At 33.2% G+C, this 24,605-nt stretch overlaps 3 protein-coding genes and 1 long non-coding RNA gene across 9 annotated transcripts in view; 1 reads left to right on the forward strand and 3 right to left on the reverse strand.

Annotated features, from left to right (window-relative positions):
• The window catches only part of LOC129002133 (uncharacterized), a 123,682-nt gene extending 121,997 nt beyond the window's left edge, over window positions 1-1,685 (reverse strand). For all 3 annotated transcript variants that reach the window (XM_054429733.1, XM_054429732.1, XM_054429731.1), the window contains exon 1: window positions 1,557-1,685. The gene's annotated coding sequence lies outside the window, so the exon portion shown is untranslated. The remainder of the gene's footprint in view (window positions 1-1,556) is intronic.
• Window positions 1,686-2,097: 412 nt separating this feature from the next.
• Window positions 2,098-15,715, forward strand: LOC129004055 (uncharacterized). The gene is made up of 2 exons (XM_054432435.1): window positions 2,098-2,467; window positions 15,074-15,715. The coding sequence occupies exons 1-2, from the start codon at window positions 2,108-2,110 to the stop codon at window positions 15,482-15,484; spliced, it is 771 nt and encodes a 256-aa protein (XP_054288410.1). The 5' UTR covers window positions 2,098-2,107; the 3' UTR covers window positions 15,485-15,715.
• Window positions 4,966-7,830, reverse strand: LOC129004056 (uncharacterized). Its single transcript, XR_008491672.1, has 2 exons — window positions 7,296-7,830; window positions 4,966-5,306 (listed from the first exon to the last, which is right to left on the reverse strand). It is a non-coding gene; the product is annotated as an uncharacterized LOC129004056 (long non-coding RNA).
• Window positions 15,716-17,776: 2,061 nt separating the features above from the next.
• Window positions 17,777-24,605, reverse strand: part of LOC129002617 (rap guanine nucleotide exchange factor 4) — a 140,053-nt gene continuing 133,224 nt past the window's right edge. For all 4 annotated transcript variants that reach the window (XM_054430561.1, XM_054430559.1, XM_054430560.1 and 1 more), the window contains one exon: window positions 17,777-24,221. In XM_054430561.1, the coding sequence (XP_054286536.1) occupies window positions 24,097-24,221 (125 nt within the window). In that variant the 3' untranslated portion in view covers window positions 17,777-24,096. The remainder of the gene's footprint in view (window positions 24,222-24,605) is intronic.

Raw genomic sequence — 24,605 nt, forward strand, 5'->3', positions numbered from 1 at the left:
AACTAGGTACTATTTAAGTGAATTTCCAATGGCATATGGGGAATTCCCATTGGGAATCGTCCATCCCGATTATTTACGTCAGCCTTTTTACAAACAATGGCATCTGGCAGAATATATCCATATCCTGCTCGTGACGAAGTTTTATTGACCATTGTCCAAAAAGTGGCCCTTAAAACCTTGTACGAAACAATTTATTTAGATTAACTGCATATAACTTGCCTAGATAAACCAAAAAGTGTTCAGTATTTTTTTTACAAAAAAATTACAAGAGTTGATTGGGTATAGGAGGATGTGTTTTTCCATATTGATTTAAAGTTAGCCGAAGTTTACATACTGCAGATAAGATAAGTAGAATTTAAGTAAAGATTTACAGCATCGAACAATTAATAGCTCGGATATGGAAAATATAAAATCGTGTCTCAATACACAATAGTGTTACAAAGTAAATACATTTTTCTCTACGCTGTGCTTTAGGAGAAATAATAAATCTAGCCTAGCTCCCATTCACAATTACATAATTCCTTAAGTCAAAAGCTTAAAGGTATGTCTTTATTTTATAATAGTAGGATAGTAACTGTGTTGGATGGGGGGTAGGAGTTTGGATGACTCATCCACGTTTCATCTCCCGTTGTGGGGTTTCCCCACCCCTTCAGATACTGTAATGGCGGGATTCCTGTTCACCCCCTCGAGCCCTGTCTACACACATTGCCAACAATCTGCGTTACCGACGGCGCCTCTGACGTCACTGGAAATAAGTCTAGTGTGGCGATGTCATTGATTGTTTTGATATGATAACACACATTTTAACGATGAACTTTTACAGATATGTGCAGGCCTAATGTCAAAGAATTTTCGGGATAAACCTTTAAAGTAATCTAATGCAATCTATCATGTCAATTATTACGATTCTAATTCTATAATTAATTGTTCCTGTATTTCAAGTGTGTCATGCCAAAAATATGTTTATTCATGTAATTCCTCCAATGTTAGAATCGTATTTGACAGGTCATAATATACGATGTTGTAATCGCTTTGCATTATATTTAATTTTAATTTTCCTCTACCCTGGTGCAGTAAAACATTTTTTTTATTATTTAAACGCGGGAATTAATATTGTTTAACGATACAAATATGTTTAGAAAAAATACATATTATGTTGGTGTTTTACAATTTTACAATCTAAGTTATATTTACAGGATTAAACAAGGCATTAGAAAATATATAAAACTGTTAGGCCTAAATAATTACAACAGTTAGTTTGAGTATGCCTATTTGTGTCAAGACAAGATAATGTTAAACAAGCATTTTGCATCGTGATGACTGATGATGTATCATGTATAATCACTTAGGCCCTAGCCTATTGCGTTCTTTTAATAAAACATAAACTGAATTTTTACAGTAAAAACAAAGCGTTTTAAACCAAAGACACTGAGTATACTGGCTTACTACAGTATTTAAAAACTTGTGTATGCCTACTGCGTTGTAACACGGAAAATAATATGAAACATTTTTTCTAAATTTTTAAAAATTAGTTTAGAAAGATACAATAAACTTACCAAATTTCCAAAGGATAATCCAAAATAATTTTAAACCACTCTAACGAACACAAACGAACTAAAAACAAGTTTAATTCACAATGTTATCAACGATGTACACAACAACGAATGGACTCCAGCAACTAACTTACTAACCAACTACCAAGTACCAACCGACGCGCGCGAGCAGCGGACGATGATCTAAACAGCTGTTTGTGTCGAGCGAGCGAGGAGCGCAGGCGTGCAGGGTTGCCAACGTATCAGCTCACCACGAAATTTCCCTAACGATGGAACAGGTTGTTGCATGCCTTGTATCGGTGTCTTCATGCAGTAAATTGTATTGAATTTCTGAATTTTTAGTACCTAACAAGGTTGCGGTAAGATTAGAGTGTATGATTGGTCATGCCGTTGCGATTATGTCGACATTGAAAGTATCGCTTCGAAGCCGGGAGCGAGGGAGGGATATCGCCGCGATATGTCGGGATTTGATGGTTGCGCAACCCTGATTGTGGTGATCGTGCGATCTCTATCACTTCAGTTGAAGAAACACATCGGTTCTCACGGCTAGAGTCATGGCAGACTTCTCTTCTCGTGTGTTTATAACGGAATTTATCCAGTTGTATAAGACTTTCCCCTGTCTATGGGATCATCAGAGCCTAGAATACTCCGATAGGCAAAAGAAAACACTCGCGTACGAGGCATTGATCAGCAAATACAAGGAAGTCGAACCGACCGCCGATAGGAACACGGTTGTGAAGCGGATTGCGAGTTTACGAACAGTTTTCCTGAAGGAGGTTGCAAAAGTGAAGAATGCTCGAAAGACTGGTGAAGAATATAAACCTAAGTTGTGGTACTACCCGCTGTTGAAGTTTGTAAGTGACAGGGAGACGAGGAGGCGGAAAGATGATGACGATGACAGGAATTGTGCAGAGGTAAGAGGAAGATTCAGTCAACCTATTTAATAATTATACACTGCATGTGGATTATTTATTGTTAGTTTTTGAAACTATACAGGTTGGGTGTTTTAGTTGTCAACGATTACATCGATAATTATACAACTGATAATGTCCCCTCCTCAAAATGGAACTTGTTTTTTGATTTTTTATCTTTGTTAGCTAATTACCAAATTTGTTGTTCCCCATGTTGATTGTTAATTATTGTTGTTATTTATTGCATTTTTTGTTATTTATTGTTATATATATTGATATATTTTGATACATTCTTATTTATTAGGGTTCTTTAGTCAGGTCATCTTGATGTTATGTATGAATTGTTCTATGTAAGTCTGAATGAAATGTCTTGCCATGATTGTATGTTATGAAAATGGAGTTTTCCGTCTGTAAATAAATAAATAAATAAATAAAATGGAGTGTGTTTCTTCGACGAAAGAGAACATTTTCCTGTTAAGGACTCCGTCCACCAAAATCGGTGATAATTGCCCAGTAATAACAATAATTATAATGTGTTTAATATAATACGGTACCCAATAGAAATAATTTAACTTATAGTCCTGTTATATGCTTTGAATTAATTTATTCAAAACATTGTTTCTTATTATAGCTGTTTTGCATTATTTCCTGTACTCAGAGTGGAAATAGCCGTACGAATATACTGTGCAGTGTGCATCTATGATACTTTTCTGTGGTCATTGTGGTTCGCCTTCACGGCGCGGCAGTTATCGTCACGACGTTGCCGCACGACAATTCAATATCCCGCAGATTGCGTGGCAACAATCACGGGTACCCGGCGTCGTTATGAAGATGTTAACAGAGGAGCGCGTTATCATAAATTACCAATTTGAATTCAGTTATGTTCTTGCTATTAAGTAGGCCTACCTAGATGGTCTTCTATATATACGGCAAGATATTCTAGATAGATACCAGGTTACCGTACAGATTCAAGTGAGGCTGCCGGCAGGTCATTTGCTCGCAACGTGGTGGAGGGGGGAGTTGCACGCCAAGCCGATATCTTTGAAGGGTTGGAGAAAAGGCTCTCCCCCACAAACGGTTTTGGTATAAAATGCTACGAGACATTTTTGAGCTATATAAAAGATAAGATTCTCTTTTTAAAACGTTTAGCCCACAGTTAACTAATTTGTCTCTGCAATCCATATGCAGATATAAACTAATCAAAAGAATTATCTCGGTAAACTGATACTGAAGTGTTGGAAAAATTCAAATTTGCCTTTAAAATTACCTTGAAAATGCAATAATAAATTATCTAACGTTCAACACCCCAGTTTTGTGTGATACGGACAAATTCCCCTTATAATGTTTACTACATTCGTCATTTTTTAGACGGGTACCAATCATCTGCTTGATTAGGCTACGTCATTTTTAAAATAAACGATCAGTTATTTTAGAGAAGACAGTCTTTTTCAGCTGTCTGTAAGCCTACTTAATGTGTTATTTTCATGTCGCGTCGCGTTGCGTCAAGTACAAACCACGATCGAGGGCGGAGGGTGAACACAGATATGCTGCTATTGATCGCGATGAAGTTTTACGATGTCGTGATGGTTTATTTATTTATTTATTTATTTATTATCAACGGTTCCACCATTTTTAACAATGTAAGTAATGATAACAATCAAGACAGCTAGATTTTAAATAAATAACAACAATAATATCAATAAATTAATAACAAAATTACAACTATAATCTATTTACAATAAAGATTTTGCAGTTTAATGAGTCGTTGACATGCAAGTACAATGTTGCCGAAAGATGATGAAAACTCTCTTAATAATACATTAATACAGACTCAACAAAATCATGAGACAATAATAAGTTCCAATCATCAAGTTACATGCTGCTGTATAATGAGACAATACAGATATAAAATCAAATATGCAACTATGCAAACAAAAGTTATACAAACAAACATTAGAACGAGTAATGCAATGGCAGGGTGAGACAATGAATGCAAATGAAGATAACGCAAAGAAGAATAAAGGAATACAGAGAGTGAGAAGAAAATAAATGAGCTATTCCCATGTGGAAAAAAATTTTCTGGGCCAGTAAAAAAATTTTCTGGCCCAGGTTCTGGGCACTTCCAAAATTGGCAAGAACTGGCCAGTACTGGCCAGAACCTGGGAAGTACTGGGCCAGAACCTGGGAAGTACTGGGCCAGAACCTGGGCAGTACTGGCCAGAACCTGGGCATTACTGGGCCAGAACCTGGGCAGTACTGGGCCAGAACCTGGGCAGTACTGGGCCAGAACCTGGGCAGTACTGGGCCAGAACCTGGGCAGTACTGGGCCAGAACCTGGGTAGTACTGGGCCAGAACCTGGGAAGGACTGGACCAGAACCTGGGCATTACTGGACCAGAACCTGGGCAGTACTGGGCCAGAACCTGGCCAATACTGGACCAGTATCTGGATCATACAGTAGTGAGAATTGAACCAATATGGAAGATGAATTAATAAGACACCTTTAGCAATAAACAATTTGTATTTGAAAATTACATATGCTAAAATACAAATTATGTTAACAAAAATCAAGGTTAGGTAATAAATTATTTTTTTGCAAAATTACAATAAAAGTTGTATGAAAAAGTAAAATCACCAAAAAGAATACTATTGATAATACCCTACAATACTAAATTTAATTTTATATTGAAAATGTAAAAAATTAAACAATCAAAATATCCAATGAATCTAATTTGTCGGGGTTATAATTATTAATCAAATTAATAATGTCAGATTTATAGTATTAACACAATGGTCTTTAGAATATAAATGTAGTACAGTAGTTGTCATAAAGTTTTTTTTACCTGAAACAGACAAGTTACAACTATAAAAAATGGTGAGCTGATGTAAGTATATTTGTATCTCCAGAGCTCAGCTTGGCCTTTATGTTGGGTTGTCTTTAAGTTTGGGCTAATTCGCTTTCAATGTACATGTGCAGACTTGAACAACTCCATTATTTTTAATGTATAGCCGCATAAGCTGCGCAGTTCCTAATGCGGGCTAGGCTAGATTTATATTGAATAGAAATGAGATTGTACATATCTCAATAATCAAATTAAAACTTGATTTTGTAAAATAACCTGGCAATAGGCCTACACCATTTAGAATCAATATAGGACCTAATAGGTAATCTAGTTTTATCCCAATTCAGGTTAACTTAAGCGGCCATCTTAAAATATTACTGTAATAGGCTACGTAACTTATATAAGTATAATGAAAAATCATTTCAAAGGCCATAAATAAAGTTAAATAGGTAGGCCTACTTAAATACTCAGTTATAGGGACTTAAAATAAAAAGACTAAAAAAAAAATGTTATAGCCTATCTTTCTTGTTACCGTACTTTTTTCATGTTGGCACTTCCAAGGGTGCAGTTCCGTAGAGAACCTACTATATTCTGTAGTTATATTGTATCGGATGAGTTTGCTTTCATGTAAATATCCATTGTAACAATTGTATCAATATTGTTGTTTCAAGAAGACTTTTTCCACACATTCTGCGGCGGTTAGGTTGTTTTAGTTTAGTTTATGATAGTAGCAATCAAAGTAAAATTGTTGGTAGGTATTAGAGTTGATATTACTTTGGTTTGTTTAACAGATTACAATCACAAAGACATCAATTTGTAGGCCTATTCATATAGTTTTTTAATAAGTTTCATAAACTAAACTAGGTAGGTAACCTAACCTAAACGCCATAACTTACTGTAAACGAAAATCAATATTGAAATTCAATATTTATATCGATTGAAACATGTTAATCGATAGTTAGGCCTAAGTTATATCGAAGTAGACTATTTTAATATTTAATCCGTTAATGTAACCCATCATGGGTTCTCTGCCTTAGGCCTACCTTAGCACTTAAGCTAAGACCTATTTATCATATTATTTACATAATCAGGGCTAACTTAGTAGGCTTCTTATTATAAAATACAACAGCAAACATAACCAAACATCAAGTTAAGTTAAGTTAGTCCGGCCTAAGATAATTTACTTAACGAAACAATCTGTGAATAAAAATAGCCGCCCATTCAAATGAAAAACAATGTTTTTGTGTAGGCTCTAACTTATTCATTAGGTAGTTTTGCATTTTGATGTTTAAGCCTAAGTTACTTTTGATCTAGGCATAAGTTAAGTAGGCGGGTACAGTTTCTTAACTGGGCTATGCTAATATTGATTGAAACTATCGATTCGATTAGTAAGCCTTCATGCGATTTTTTCACCATCAGCAAGTTTGGTTGGTTAGGTTAGGTCATGATAGTTTAATTATAAAATAGGCCTAGATATATTTCAAAATCGATTATTAATCAATATTTTCCATTTGATAGTTTCAATCGGAAACTGTACCCAAATGTAGCCCCAAACGGAACCTACGCTGAACAAAAGTTAGGCTACCGGTACTAAAAATTGACTTAATTGCAATCGAATCTCATCATTAATTTACAAATCCAATCAAGGTTTGCTTTACTTGTAGGCCTAGTCATAGGCCTAGGCTATCAAGGCCTAAACTTACCGTACCGTACACAATTTGTGAAGTAACATACTGGCTAAATACTTCACAACTCCAAATTTAACACTTCAATGAGTAGAAAATCGTTAAAATTGGAACTAGGCCTAGGCTAGTTTATTTTGTTGCACTGAATAAGGTAGGCCTAAGTTAAAGTTTACCTAGGCCTATACTAGGTACTGGACACATAAAAACTAAACCTAACAGCCACCTCAACATTAAGGCATATTATGAGTTTAATATGACAACTTAATAATATGACACTTATGCTAACCTGTGGTGCATTACTTACAACTTTTTGCTAAAATGAGGCCTGTGAACTCAGTTGTCTATAAACCTGATGGTTTGCCAAGTTCGACCTGATTCTTTGTCGATAATCCATTCTGATTCCACACGAATAGATATTTTTCACAGCAAATTAGGTAGAACGTTGTTCTACGATTAATATTAAGATATAACTAAGACAAGAACACCTTAGTTAGAAATTAACTGTTAATAAAGATGTCGAGACCAAAACTGAACTGACCAACTGACAGGTTGAGATTTGAGGTTAGTTAGTAACAACTCCGCTCCGCTCCGGCGTGCGTCACGTTGGATTGGATCGGATTTGATTTTGGAATGGAATGGAACTCGTACAAAAAAAAATAGTTATCTTCGTCTTTGCTCTTCTCACTTCTGTCTTGTCCTCGTCTTAATTATTGTCCTCTTGTGTTAGATTTTTGTTGGCGATGCGTTGAGCTTAAAAAAACGTTAAATTGTGTATTCGTATTCATTGGTCAAAGGTCAAAGCCATTGCCAAACCCAAACCTTCAATTGGACTAACTGGACTGGATCCAAATCCAGAGAGGTTTAAAACCATGGTGGGGGGGGGGGGAGCGAGTTCAAGTTGAGTCAATATTATTGATGGTAACAGTTTTTACCCTTGAAAATTATCTAAACATGTAGGCCTATAAATTTTGTCTTGCTTTAAACTTAATTTTTCAATAAATATAGGTTTAACTAATTGACTAGTTTTTACTTCAAATATCTGTATTTTATTACCTTAACCTCGGTTCCTTTATTTACATACTGTACTCTGTCAAGATTGATTATTGGTCTAGAATCTACAAGTACTAGCCAGTTACTGGTAAGTTCTGGCCAGTACTGACAAGTTCTGGCCAGTACGGGTGAGTTCTGGCCAGTACTGGTGAGTTCTGGCCAGTACTGGCCGGATCTGGTCCAGGTTCTAACCAGTACTTGCCAGGACCTGGACATTACTGGCCAGAACCTGGACATTACTGGCCAGAACCTGGGAAGTACTGGCCAGAACCTGGGCAGTACTGGCCAGAACCTGGGAAGTACTGGGCCAGAACCTGGGCAGTACTGGCCAGAACCTGGGCAGTACTGGCCAGAACCTGGGCAGTACTGGACAGAACCTGGGTATTACTGGCCAGTACTGTAGCAGTACTGGCCAGTACTGTACCAGTACTGGCCAGAACCTGGGCCAGAATTAGATTTCTACATGGGTTACGGGATTTCCATTTGATCTATTTCTCTTCTGAATTTGGAGACAGATGTTCCGAAGAAATTTACTTGTGTTGCTGTGTCCCCACCAATCCGAAGAAGTCTGGATATCCCACTGTTATAGGCATAGTACACGGGCATGTATTTTCTCCTGAGAGCTGACCTGGATCGAGTTCCTATGGGGACCTTGATGTCAATCCTCTCAAGCAGAGCCGGACTATCAATGTAACCATTCAACAGCTTAAAAAGGAAGGTGAGATCCAACACTTTACGTCTGTGCTTAAGAGGTTGCAGATCAAATAGAGTCTCCAACATTGAAACAGGAGTTTGAAGATATGGATACCCTAGCTTCAATCCAATTAGCCTGACTAGACGAACTTGAACACTGTCCAGGGCAGAAATATGGCCAATTTGGTATGGGGACCAAATGACGGACCCGTATTCGAGGATAGGTCGAACTAGAGACTTGTAGAGTGTGATCAGAGCAGAGATGTTGTGGAAGTCCCTGGTAGATCTTTGGATAAACCCCAGGAGTGCCCTAGCTCTTGAGACACAGTGGTTGATGTGATCCTGTGGGCTAAGATTGGGGGACATAATAATACCAAGGTCTTTCACATTGTGCACTCGCTTCAGATTAACACCATTCAGTTGGTAGTCAAAGTAGCTCACCTCATGGCTCCTAGTGTAAGTTATAACCTGGCACTTAGTGACATTTAATTCCATGCAATTGATCTTGCACCAACTAGTTATTCTTTGGAGAGTATGCTGAAGAAGACGGTGGTCCACGGATGACGAGATCTTGCAGAACACTTTAATGTCATCAGCAAACATTAAGAAATCTGTCTCAATGAAGTCTACAATGTCGTTGATAAAAATACAAAACAGTAGCGGGCCCAAGTGCGAACCTTGAGGGACACCAGAAAGCACAGGAAAAGGCAAAGAGGATGAGTTCTCATATTTGACAATGAGATACCTTCCCTTGAGATAGCTTGCTAACCATTGAAGTAACGGACCGCAGACACCAAAGCCATGAAGTTTAGCCAACAAGATTCTATGGTCAACTCTGTCGAACGCTTTGGCAAAATCAAGGTATACACAGTCAACCGATCTGGTCTCAAGGAATGCAGTCATTATGTACTCCTGTAGATGGAGAAGATTGGTAACTGTAGAGCGTCCCTGGAAGAAACCATGTTGTTCAGGTACAATCTGGGCACTAAGATTAAACTGAAGGTAATCCAAGACAATGCTTTCAAAAACCTTTGCTATCGTTGACTGTATCACAATCGGTCTGTAGTTCTTTACGTTATCCCTGTCGCCCGATTTGAAAATTGGTATCACATAGCTCTGCTTGAGACACTGGGGGAAGATTCCACTCGTAAGTAAAGCTTGAAACAGAATGGTGAGATGAGGGGAGATCACCGATGAACAGAACTTCAGTACTATTGGCGGTATTCCATCAGGATCATGGTTGCCAGATGCTCATGGATGCTGCTGAATTGCTATTCCAATACTTCGATCTTGGGTCAGACTCGTCACATCACAATCAACGAAATGCGTGATCATTGTTGGGCCTTGCCGCTTATTGGTCCATCCCCGTATGGTACTGGATTGAACTGAATTACCCTTAAACGACATTTCAACTCGTACCGAGAATCGATTTCAGGTATCAACACCTCACTATTTACATCTCCTAGGGATAAAATAAAATTAGAACAATGATAACTTTAATGCTTTATGGTAAATTTATGGACAAATTTTTCATTAATTCTTTTGTTTGCCTTATACTTACTTATCTGTCCATTTGAGGTCCGGTTTGCGGCATTGTTTTTAGTTCAACAAAACCTTTAATTTGATGTACATTACATATCGACCTATGCTTACCTTTATGATTTTCAACTTACTACCTCATAGGTGGCATCCGATAACCATGTACACAAAAAGGTAGCGTACTATTTCCAGTAATGATATGTTAAATTTTATTGGGATATATCTTTTCATTTTAAAGTTGTCTTAAGACTTAATTGTCACCCTGTATAGAGTGAGCTACGAAAAGTGGTAAGGGAACTCAAGAAATCTTCCCCTTAAACCCCTATTTTTTTTTAATCTGGTACATAAGCAATAAAGTTTTGTCGTACACGTGTTTAGCCTGATTTATAAATAAAAGTTTAAAGTTAAATCCACCTTAGATAGGCTTTGAAAAATTATCACTGAATTTAATGTGTTATAAGCTGTTTTTTGTATGCATTCTTTGTTTTTTACATCATATTATACATTAACTTTTTACTATCATCTAGGACTTCTTTTAATAGTAGGCCTATATACAGTCTTGTATAATATTTTGGTATTTTTTTATAGCCTACTGTGATTATTTTCTACAGCAAAAATCAAAATCAGAACATGATGAGTACAGATAACGTCTACTTAAATTATAGAGTATATTCACTTACTATTAATCGAAGTCAAAGCTTTTAAGCGCTCCTTTCGCACTATACGATTTCACTCCTGCGGCTTAATCGTATTTGTAGTAATTAAACCATAGGAGCGTATGCCCCCTTCCCTTTCATATAATACGATTACCAACCGTGAACGATTTTCACCCGCGTATAGAATTCTTTGCTCGCTTGTAGCGGCAAGGTGCACACGGTTGGTAGGCCTATCCGACTCCCGCACGAGCAAATAATCGTGTCTACTGGGCCATGTGACCATATGGCCCCTTTCACACTACACGATTGGATGTTAGTCGTGCGGGAGCCCTCCCCGAGTGCAGTTCGCTGCGTTTTTGTTATAGAGTTTTTATTTCGTTTTTCAGTTTAATTGTTTGGTTATTGAGTTTAATTACCTGTGCGCACTGTATAGGTAGTATTATTAAGTTTTTTTATTAGTTTCAGTTGTGTTAATATAGTTCAAATGGATGTGATTGACCCTGAAGTTTTAATTTCACTTGTTGAATCAAAAGTTGTGTTATGGGACAAAACATTGGACGTTTACAAAAACAGAATTGCTACAAGAAAAGCCTGGGAAGAAGTGTGCTTGGCGTTGAATCCAGATTTTGAAAGCCTTGGAGACAAAGAAAGAAATGCATTCGGTAAGTTGTTAATGAATTTAATACTAAACATAAGTCAATGTAAATTTGAGTTTAGTTTTTCACAAAATAGTAAACATGTTGGAATTGTTTCAAACAAACTTTTTACCTTGGAACTTTGTGTATAAATTATTAAAAAAAAATCTTGAATATAAATTATGAAAATTAACATTAATATTATACAATAACATAAGATTTGCCACCTATCCATTTATCGTTCACATGATTTCACGTATCCATTTTGTTTCACTAAACCTTTGACATTTGCCACGGAACACTTCCAAAATCTGATAAGAAGTAACTGCAATATTGTTTGCAGCCAACCCCCCTCTTGCATTGTTAGCATCGAGTTAAGGAAAGATGCAGACAAGAAAAGTTGGGGACATGGAAAGTTAGGGACAAATGGGGTGTGATCCGAAGGAGAGGAGAGAGCTCTGAAACGACTCTTTAAAAATAAATCGTTCGCCTGTTTAAGTTCACAGAGCGCTAAAAACTTCAAAATTATAACTTTGACTATTTCCAAACAGTAAACTAAAAAAAATTTTAAAGTCAGTCAAGTACTGATTGATTCAGGCCTAATTACCTAGGTTTGCTAGTTTCTTTTTTGACGTCTTTTGGATAAGTTGAAAATGAAAATATAAAAGTATTCTATGCAATAATATTACTGAATAGGCCTATAATATAATGCCTCATTGTTAAAATATTCTGACGTCATAAAGCATTACAAAATTGGAATTTTAATATACTTGTGATTGTGTACTACTGTAAACGTTATGAAAAATTTTATTTTTGTTTTTTCTTTGAGTTTTCTCCAACATTTGGTTACGCAATTTAATAGGACTTCCATATTGTTTATTATTTGTTATTTTACAGAGCAGTAAAATAGTAGTCCTATTAAATTGCGTAACCGAATGTAGAAAAAAACTAATAACTCGATTGTTTGTCTTCCGATTTTAACGAACAAGGTCTCATTTGATTTGGATTTAAATTCTCTATCCTCTTTATCTGAAAAACTATTTTCTTAATATTTACCGTTTTCATAAAATTTAGCATTAAAGAGTTTAAATGGCCGCCAAATTGAAACGGCTTGAGATATTGGAACGACACATTGTAAGCTCTTTTTACCTTCTAATACTCAATTATAGGCCTTACCAATTTTGAAATATCTATCTTGAAAAATGCCTAAGATATTAAATAATTCTCAAAAATCACAAATAAACCGACAATCAGAAATCTAGGCATTTTAGACCCATATACTTATATGGCATTTTATGTTTGTCTTATAAAGGAACATTCCGCAAAATATGTCCAGGCAATTTGGAAACACCATGTATTGTAAAATAACACATTTTTATTGCTAAACGATCATCTAACTTTGGCCTACTATTTTAACTATTTTATTAATGGGATTATTAATGCATTTGATTTTTTTTCTATTTTCCAGGTAAAGAAGTGATAAGAAGATGGACTAACCTCCGAGATTGTTTTTCTAAATCGATAAGAGATACAAAAGCAGCCAAAAAAAGTGGATCAGAAGCAAAAAAACGGAGGAAATACTTGTTCGCAGACCAGCTACAGTTCCTTAACAAAATATATTCCGAGACAACTACGGTGGACAGTTTGGAGCCACTTGTAGAAGAGGGAGAGGTAGAAGAGCCGCAAGTAGTGTTATTTGAAGCTAACAGCCAACAATCAAGTTCAACCAAAAAATATAAAAAATCTGATGAAATTGAATTAAAACTAATGGCAGCACTGGAACCAAAACAGCCATGCAGTAAGATGGCTTTTCTCCAAACCCTAATTCCCCACCTGAACGGTTATAGTGAAAGAGAATTTCTACAGTTTCAGATGGAAGTGTTGAAGGTTATTGAAAACATAAACAAGATTAAGGAAACAATGCCTACACCACAACCCAACTTCACCTCTGCAGTCCCTTCACAGCTACCTTACCATCAGCCACCAATGGGAACACAACAATCATATGTACCCACCTACCACCCACCTCAATTTCCTTCTCATCAAAGTCCAAATACCAGCACCTATCCACCAACACATCAAGCAAAGACAGCTAAAACAACACTATGGAATAAAAATGCACCACCAAAAACACAACAGTCATCAACGCAGTTTCTCCAAGGATTTTTCAACAGCGACTCGTCAAGTGAAACTGGTCATAGTCCTCCCCCTCAGATGCCCCTAAGAACAACAACACTGGTGATTCTATATTATCGTATATTGATTTTTCTACTTATGATGCCCAATCTAACTAGATTTTAAGTTCTTGCTCAATTAAATAGGTTATGATGGCCAAACTAAATAGATTTTGTGTTCTGAGCTCAACTATATAGGGCAAAGTAATAATGTGTTTTTTTTTAGTTTTTTTTCGGCTTACGATGCCCAATATAACTAGATTTTGTATTCTTAGCTCAATTATATACGGCACATTAAAGTAACAATGTGTTTTATTTTTAATTTTTCTTCTTATGATGCCCAATCTTACTAGTTTTTGTGTTCTTAACTCAATTATATAAGGCGTATTTAAGTAATAATGTGTTTTTTTTTTTTATTTTACCTTACCCTGTAAAGTTTATTTGTTTTATTTAGTACTTAACTTACGCAATATTTAAACGATTTTAACTTTATGATATTAAATAATATTTTTTCACATTGATACATATATATCAATTAACAATACATATCAAAACTATCAAAATGAAAAAAAATCTAGAATTTTACCATCTATACTTGTTGCTATCTAAAACTATACAAATGAATATCAACATATTTTTAACTAATATTTTTCTAAGACCGTACCTTAAAGTCTCAGACAGCATTTCAACTAGTTGAATGCAGTTCCTGGAGTTATTTCTGTATATGTTGGTCACTTTTCAACTTTTCGTGAAGTTCATCGAACGATTCTCTTGACATAAGAAAATAGTTAAAAAAATTTGCCTTCATTGTTCCTCAAGTCTTGGAATAATGTATTGACCATACCCATTTCCTCGCGTTTTAAATTAATAGGATGTACCCAGTGGAGACGGTCGCGTTTCTTTTTTCCTCTGTCTGTAAAAAATTAAAGCAGCAATAATTTGCTCACAATCCATACTTCTCAACACTTTCCACTGATATGAACTCTGTTCTGGTGGAGTAGGGGGTTACGATTTATTAATCATACGATTACAAATTGTATAGTGTGAAAGCAACAGATACCCACTATCGTCTGCCGGCACGATTAAACACTCGTAGGAGTGAAATCGTACAGTGTGAAAGGAGCGATAGATCTTAAATAAAATACAAATACAATTTCTACGTCTACCGTTCAATAAACATTGCACAAATCAAGTTTATTTTCTTGTCTAATCGTTATTTAGGCTTTATTTCAAAAGATTATTGTTTCATTTTTCATATTTCATTATCACTGTCAGTATTATTAAACAATGTGGCACAATAATGTCCTCAAAATAATGTATTACATTTTTTTTCAGGATTATGCAGAAGAAAGCCAAGGATCAAACCAGAAAAACCTGCCTAACTATAGTCAATCAGAAAAATGGGAAAGCAGGGATGATTCTCAGTTAGGAAAGTGGGAGAACATTGATGTCAATGAAATCGCCAATGAAGAAACTCCATATACTCTTGCACCCAAAAATAGTCAAAGGCATAAGAGGAAGAGGAATGATAATGAAGATGAGGTATTCAAAGAGGCGCTGCAATGTATGAAAACTAAGCTAACATCAGATACTGACAATTGTACAATATTTGGACAACTTATCGCAAGTCAAATGAGAAATTTATGTCAACGAAATCAAGCTATAGCAAGAAACAGGATTCAAAATGTTCTCTTTGATTTGGAGATGGATGAAATGGGTGTACCAGGTGTAGTTACAGTAGAATAATCAGATATATTCGTTGTTGTTGTGTAAACCTGAAAAGAAATAACATTTTACTCCATCGGGTGTAAATTGTATAAAAGAGAACATCAGTATACTGAATACTGTAAATAATTAACAGCCTGTATATATATTTTGGAGTTCACAATGAGACTTTATTTTCATATCCCAAGCATTTAGATACATTTCAACGGTTTTTAGTTCCTTATTAAGTAGGCATAGGTGTAATATTGGATATTAAGGGATGGCCTTTTTTGTATTTACAGACTGTAAATAAGACCAATAACATGATAAGTCTCAGTTATATTTTCTACATTTTAGTAATAGTTCAATTTTAAAATAATGATGTTATAAGGCAAATAACTTCTTGATTAGCATCGTACATGTTATTAAATAACCTGAAAATACAAAAAAATATGTCTAATAAATAACACTACATTTTTAAATGAGTTTTACAAGTTTTATCATACATTTTTTTGTATTTTCAGATTATAAGGTAAACATAACAAAGTACTGCATTATTTTAATATGTGTGTTTTATTCTAAGTATCGATATTCTTATATTTATTTTATTATTTATATTGTGCAGATACTCATAACTTATTTAGGTGTAAAAGTTATGTGTGCAAAAATATATTTAAAATATATATATATATATATATATATGTATATATCTGATATGCCTAAAGGTTTGCTATTGAATAAATTCACTAGCTTTATAAAAAAATATATATACCGGGTGTCCAAAACCACCCGTACACCCCTTTCAAAACGATGGAAACCATTTCTTACAAACAAAAAATAATACAGAACTAGCTAAATTGGGCACGGTCTACCAAATGGTGATAATTTCAAATCCAAAATCAAACCGGAAGTGGCTTTTTCAGACCGGAAGTTGACTTTTTTAAATGTAAACTACCAATTTTGATTACAGAATCGGATTCTACGTTGAAAAATACATAACTTTTGTCTAAAACATTTTTTGAAAAAACTTGTTTTCTACCTCTAATGCCCCATTAAAGTCAATAATTTTTTGTCATTCATCCGTCAAAGTTACTTGAAACAATAATAGAGAAAAACAATTAACAAAGATTACATAAAGACATATGAATAATAGAATCAGCTGTTTATTTTAAACACCTTAGCAATTGAGTAACAGCTGGTCTACACATTGCTAAGTTGAATTTTTTTATAATTTATTGTTACATATGACTCCTTAAATGTAAAAACAAATGATTTATTTTAAAAATAAAATTTTTAAAATAAAAATTTTAATTTAAAACTAAGCAATGGGTAGACCAGCTTTAATTCAATTGTTAAGGTGTTTACAATGAACAGCTGATACTATTTATCACATGTCTTTATGTAATCTTTGTTATTTGTTTTTCTCTATTATTGTTTCGAGTAACTTTGACGGATGAATGACCAAAAATTATTGACTTTAATGGGACATTAGAGGCAGAAAACAAGTTTTTTCAAAAAATGTTTTAGACAAAAGTTATGTATTTTTCAACGTAGAATCCGATTCTGTAATCAAAATTGGTAGTTTACATTTAAAAAAGTCAACTTCCGGTCTGAAAAAGCCACTTCCGGTTTGATTTTGGATTTGAAATTATCACCATTTGGTAGACCGTGCCCAATTTAGCTAGTTCTGTATTATTTTTTGTTTGTAAGAAATGGTTTCCATCGTTTTGAAAGGGGTGTACGGGTGGTTTTGGACACCCGGTATATATAGAAATAAATTCATAGTTTGTAAAGTAAATTTGTGTAGCCTAAATTATTAATCAATGCTAGTAGCTTTACCTGTGCTTCTTCAGGGAGTTTGTGTATGGACTAAAAGACATTTTTTAAAATCTGCACTGCAGAAAAAACACGATAATTCTTTGGTAAAGAGTTAAGTATAATGAAAAAGTGTGCAAACCTATGATTTAGTTTAATAAAATAGCTAATTATATTTCTTTTAGTTAGCTGTATGATAGTGTGGAGAATTGTAAAACCATTGGGAAAAATAAACAAATCAAAAGTAATCATTAAAAGTGCTTTCTAACCATTAACATTGAAGACTTGGGTCAGCCCTAAAGAAAGATATCGAACCCAAATGTTAACCCCATTAGTTATCCAATGTTTTACCCCAAGCTACACATTTTTGACTTTCTCTTAACATACTTCAAACAATCCTATTAAGTTTTTCTCATGCAATTGAGTAACAAACACCCACACTACTTTACATTAAAGTGCAATAAATATATTAAAGGTGTGAAATTAAAGGCACTAAAATAACTTTCAGTTGATTTTATTTATAAAACCATAGTGGACACACATTAAGACACAACAGTCTCCGAACAATGGAAAAGTTTCCGTCCAATCATACTCTTCAGTGAAAATAGCAGAGTGACAGACAATAGAATAAAATAACTCAATCAACGCAAGGTATGTAGACAATTAATTGTTTAAATGCAGTACTGTTAACAACATAGATTTTATAACAATCTTAACTCTTTCAAAACACAATTAAATTTTCCTTAAATTAACTGCTTGTCCAATGTCCAGTACCTATTCAATCCTATATAACAATAATTGTAAATATGTAATTTGTATTATCCTAATGAATGGCTGATGACCTTTTCAAGGCCTGTGATATATTTTTGTATTGGTGAAATTAAATTTTGTTAACATTTTTAATTGCACAAATCGAGCTTGTGGTACAATTTTGTCTAGATTATCAACCAGTTCTGTCACTATAGAAGCATTGAATTTGTTCACCTAAAGCAATTTAAAATTTATAAACACAACCAAAACCTTTGTTGCAACGCATAACGGATAGCCCGAAAGAAGTTGAAGAATAAATTGAATTAGTTAAACTATATATATTTTTAGTGTAAATAGCTGGTGGTGAAAAAATCAATACACATTGTATCACAAGTCTTAGTCAAGAAATTTCTCATAACTCTTAATAAATGTATGGAAAAAATTGAATAAAACCCCCACTACAGATTGGTTAGTCTCATAGACTTTAAACTGAGAACTCAAAACTAATAAATAGCATTATACTTAACACTTACATAGGCACCACTTATTCCTTTTTTCTTTTATGAAATATAAATTTGTATTAAAAATTGAAAAAAAATATAATAACTAATAAACAACAAAATTAATCTAAAGAATCTTTTTTTTAATTGAAGAATCTTTTTCTATAAAAAACCACAACAAAATTTGAACAAATAGATTGGTGTTGACTCAATCTCAAACATGTATATATTTTATTATTTTCAATAAACTCGAACTTTTAAATATTATTAATATCTCATAGTGCACTTAATACAAGCTATGCTTATAGTTCAGTTGTAGTTCCAAAATGCATTAAACTTATTAGCGCCCAGATTAGAAACTATCGTACTATGCATTTGTGTTTTATATTGCCAAACAATTGTTTAACAACAACAAACAACAATTTTTTTTAAGTAAAAACTAAAAAAAAATAAAAAAAAATTTAAACATATACATATTGTTTGAATGTAATTATTACTGAGAATATTACAATAACAATCATTATTGGCTTACCATTGTTCTAGATCAGATTTATGTAGGCTAAAACACCTTAAAAAAACATAACAGTGCAATTCTGTTCTAAAAACTTAAGACATTGTAATTGCTATTCATTCAAACAAATTACTTATGACCTTAATTATTTAAATCTATGGTGATTCAAGCAAGGATATTTTTAATTGCTATTGCTAAATTTTCTAAATAATAATTAAAAGTTATTTTGACGAAGATTTACCACTTCCTTTTTTACATTCTTCAGCTATTTTTTATACCACTTAGTCTCTACAAAATATGCACAGTTTAGTCATAGTATTTCTTATTATTAGTTACATAATATTTTATTATTACCCTTCCAGATTATTCTATTTCTCAAACCAATAAAAAACCTTGTTATATGTAGCTGTCTATTTTTCATAAATACAAGCTTTCCGAGAATCCTTATTTTGTGCCGTAAATATTGCAAATATTGATAAATATATAATCTTAAAAATAAAAAATAAAGAAGTAAACAACTTTTAATTATATATATTTATTTTTTTTTTTTTTACATTTACCATTTAAAGTGACCCAAAACTAACCATAACTATACTGTGTGTAGAGACCAGTTTGAATGATACACCCTTCAGAAGGATATGAAATATTAGTAAGCAAAGGTAATAAGATGACTAAAAATTGTTGCTAAACGCAATATTGCTTTATTTACTGAATTGTTGTTAAACTTATTGTTATTGCACCCTTAAAATCAATTATGTTTCTTTTGTAAATATTAAATTTTTTATTTGAGTAATTTCCAACAAAATAAAGTATGGTTACAGAATTACACTTTATTACATTATTGCTAATCTAGAGAAATACACAAATAATGAATACTTGGTAGTTACAATAATTACTCTCAAGATTCAACAATAATTATCAAGTAAACAAAATATCTGTAAAATAAACCCCTAAAAACACTATTGTGTGGATTGTAGGACCCAAGAAAAAAAATCACAACTAAAAATAATGATATTGGCATTCATTCTAAACATTTTATGATAATCAACAGCACACATTTTATATTTTTCCGTCCTTTTGACATATATTATAAACTACTAATTAAATTATTTATTTATTTCATTTTTTTATTTACAAAATAAAACAGTGAATAATATTACTATCATAAAGTACTGTAACTGTAACAAAATATACATTAAGTTCTCTTGTAAAAAATACTAGGAGTTTTCATGGGAATAATTTTTTATATAGTTAACGTTAACACAATCGTTGATCTTTTACATATAGAAATTAAAACTTATTTAGTAGGTATATTTATTACCTGGTTAAAACATTGCTAGCAACATCACAAATATAATAAATGTTCCTAACCTACAAGTAACACCAAAGCGTGCAATAGTGAATGCTTCAATTGAAGCAATTAGATTATCAATGGCTTGGCACAAGGATATTAAATATATATTCAGTGTAATGTGGTGATAGAAAAATATATATTACAATATAGTTAACAGGCTAGGCTCTTAATAAAAGGAGGCATTTAGAGAAAAGGTGAAAATGGGTAGACCACTTTTATTTTCTGGAAATGTTGGAATATAAATAAAAAATGAAGTAGAAAGTGTACAAGTGTTAAGAGCATAAGTGAAGCAAGATCATGAGCCTTGAAGGGTTAACTGGGTGTAGTGTTTTTACCGTTACAGGACTGGTGCAAATTTAAAGAAATTAAATAAACTTTGATAATCAATTCAAGTACTTTAGTTTAAATATCTGTAAAAAAAGTTTAAATGCATTACAGTATTTTATTGTGTAACAAGACTAAAAACCTCAGAGGTAATCATACTAATGTAGAACCAAAAGTTTTTTTAATTTTTTTTTTATAAAAACATAATAAAAGTGGTCACCGTACATTAAAATATTGTGATAAAAATAAAATTTGTGTTGAAAATAGAACAATATTGATATAACACAGAAATCCTATCTACTTCTGACTAGAACATCTTTAGTTTAGAATATAATAAGAAAAGACCCCACACACTACAAAACATTGACACAAACGTGACAATGACAAAAATACAAAATGTTATTGCATTCACAAAAGTGCCCGAAAAGGGACATTAAAATTACAACTTTGGTGTTCCGTCACTAGACAACCTTATATAAAACATGTAAAAATAATAAATACGAGTATTCAAAATTTACCTTTTGGTCCAATATGTAACTTTCTTCTTTATTTGATTACTGTTACCTTGTTGGTAGATAATAAATTAAAATCATGTAGGTAACTGAAAATAATTGGTTGAAATTTACACTAAATTAACCATAAAATAACGTAAATAATTTGTAGAAAACTATATAAATATATTCTTATTAATTAATATACATAATGTATACAATAATAATCTTTGTGTAAGGTAAACTAAAATATATGTGACAATATTATACAATAGGTTAAATCATCAAGATCAAAATCAATTCCATTACATCTGCTGTGTATAAATATTAAAATCTATAAACATTTCTATAAAGTGGTTCATAGGTCTACTCATTTGGCACAAAGGTCTAAATCTACACAAATATACACAGGATATGTGAGTAGACCTAAGAAACAATGTAGACAAACTTTCTGAATTTTAAATGCTAAATTAAACAGTATTTATTCCGTAAGTAGTTAGACAATATTAATACGAAAATGAAATTATTCATCACTCCTTTGATTTTAGTGTGTTTGATTCTACAATCTCTCCTGTTCCATTGTTAGTTTGTAAAATTGTCTCCCAAAGGAGTAAAATTTGTAAAAATAATTTAAATACAATTCGGTTTTAGTGTACCGCACTCATATTTAAATTTCTGGCTTACTTTAAACAACAAGTAAATCTCAGTATGGAGTGCAATCTGTATGTTGGATTCTCCAGTGCAACGCAAAATTATTAACAGTGACCCAAATATTCACAAATCCACAGATAGACTGTTAGCTTGGAGATTTAACAGGTATCCGAGGTGACTTAAATATTTTGCTGAACTGTTTATGGGTCTAGACGAGTGTTTATTGAAATTTCAAATTCCATAACCCTGTAAAATTTACTGCAAGTTAAAAATTAAAATTGATCTAGAATATAAACTTGTTTACATTAACTCCCTAACTGCTGGTATGGTGTTCGTTTACAATGTGCTCGTTGTGAGCATTAAATTGTTAAAACATATTGATGAAAAATTACAATTTCTTATTCTACATGAAATAAATATCTGCATTCTAAAACCAACCTATCTCAAACATAACCAAGCATATAAAAGTGAATCTAAAAATGTCTTTGTAATCCTTAACATAAATTTACCTTAGCATAAGAAATTTAAAACTTTTTTGATAAAAATATCACATATTTTGTCATTAAGCATTTCTTTATTTCCTGTGTGACTTCACTTGTGGAAAAATTATCACGATATTCTACAGATGAGGAAGGTACAGAGGCTACACTCAGACTTAAGGGTGCGCTCTACCCCTGCCGTTTTGTAAACGCAAGGGTCTGGGGCAACAGTGTTTTGGAAGTCTACACTTAACGTAAAATCAAAGTTAGGGTGGCATTTTGAAGAGAATTAAATTATCTAGATTGTAGTGGTTTCAATATGTTTAATATCGTACCATAAAGCCTGAAAATCTTCTTTGAATGTAGAAAAAATCGGAAATTTTAAAATGCTTTAACTCATTATAGAATTGTTACTTTAAAATTCTAAAACCAGGGTCGCATCGATTATTCTTTGTTCTGTAAAACCCCACTCAGTGTTTTTTACTAGCATGTATGGGTAGTTTACAAAGACAGTTGCTGTGAACGTCTGCAAGCCCAACTCGGGGGCGCTGTTCAATGGCGCAACATAGCTACTGAAGCCTGATCTGAGGTAGAGCGTCCGCTTAAGTGACGCTTAGCAGAGGGCAAAGTCCAACACTGTCCCCTTTGCCCTCGTGTATACTACAACACTTAAGGTGTCGGAAGACCCAGAGCCCTCTGTGCAATAAGACTTTCCGCACAGTGCTCACTGGGCTCATCCTTGGTCGTGCCAAGTATATTTTTGGCATAACATACTACAGCTGTAAACACACGGTTTTCCCATAAGCGAGTTCCCTCTGTTCCTTTCTTCTCTGTGAATATTCATCTTTTGAACAAAGAGTGTGCGCCCAGTAAAAAAGTATCTTATGATTAATGCCTATAGAAATAATAATGACAGAGCAGTTGCATATGTCCAAAATATATTTAGTATTGCCTTGAGAAGATGAGTAAGTCATAATTATGAGTAAATTCACATAAATATAATTTAGAGGTTGAGTGGTAGAGAGGACTTTCCAGTCCTAACTTTGCCTCTTAAATAAAGATATTTTTCATTCCATATAAGTTATAAGTACAACTAAATAGTTTAAGGAAATTCACAGAAAACATGCAAAATTCAACGACAATCAATGAAAACGCAGGTTGAATTCATTAAGAAATGGATGAAAGCCAATTGGAAAAAATTATGAAAAATCATTAACGCTTTACTCCATAATGAAGTCCTTAAATAATATACATGCTATTGCTATAAATTGCTGAAAAGACAAATATATATAGCTTGTTTACTGATAGGGGTTACATATATTTTCGATGTTTTGTTCTATAGATCCTTTTAGTATTACCGTATCAGTTACCATATAGATTTTGATAATAGATTGTAAAGAGATCGTCTCAAACAATTAAAGAGGTTAAGGGCCCAAAGATTTAAGATTTATCAATTCTCATTTTCCGATAGGATTAAAAAATTAAATATCTGGTTTTACAATACCTTTATCAGTGGTATTGTAAAACCAGATATTTTATATATTACAGTTCCGGGGCTACAACAATGAATTTAAAAAAATTAACTTTGTTATTTGAACTTAACTCTTCATTGTCTTATCAGCTTAGTCCTAAGAAATTATACATTTGCCCAAACATGATTCAAGTATATTTCACAGTTAAATTCAGTTGTGTTGCAACATTTCCTGTTCAATTCCCAGATAAAAAATGAATTATGTTGATTGATTTCTTGTTTGATATTGGTTGTAAGTTGGGCTGCTTCTATGATCTTCTTGGCTCCAATTTCTGAGAGAGGGATGTCAAAACCCTTTGGTTGTCGATAGTTCGCAAACAGCTGATGTAAGATCTCACTTCTGATTCATTCTTTGGAGTTGGAGGATCCAGCACTGGAAACAGCAAAATTTAAAAAAATCATCTTGCTTAGACAGTTGTTGTTCAAATTATTATGAATGAGTACCTTATACTACTATGAGAATCTACCAATTTAATTATAGAACAAAAGCATATTGTATGATTTTATCATGAAATAAAATTGTTTCTTTCACATTGCATTTATTTAAACGACTCAATGAGAATGACAAATGTTTATCACTAAATCTTCATGTCAAAAGTATCCTGATTTATACTTTTCTTTTTCTGGAATGTTTCCTAATGACTTGAATGGATTTTAATTTAATGGAAATGAAAGCCATGTTTTTTGGGATATTTTATTATTGAATTGTAGCCAATCCCACTCTTTTGTAGCATTTGTCTTGAAAAGCAATCATGAA

The sequence above is a fragment of the Macrosteles quadrilineatus genome, unplaced genomic scaffold (genome assembly GCF_028750875.1).
Source record: "Macrosteles quadrilineatus isolate MER2022 unplaced genomic scaffold, UCM_ALF_1.0 Scaffold_9__3_contigs__length_116548681, whole genome shotgun sequence".
NCBI classification, from domain to species: Eukaryota; Metazoa; Arthropoda; class Insecta; order Hemiptera; family Cicadellidae; genus Macrosteles; species Macrosteles quadrilineatus.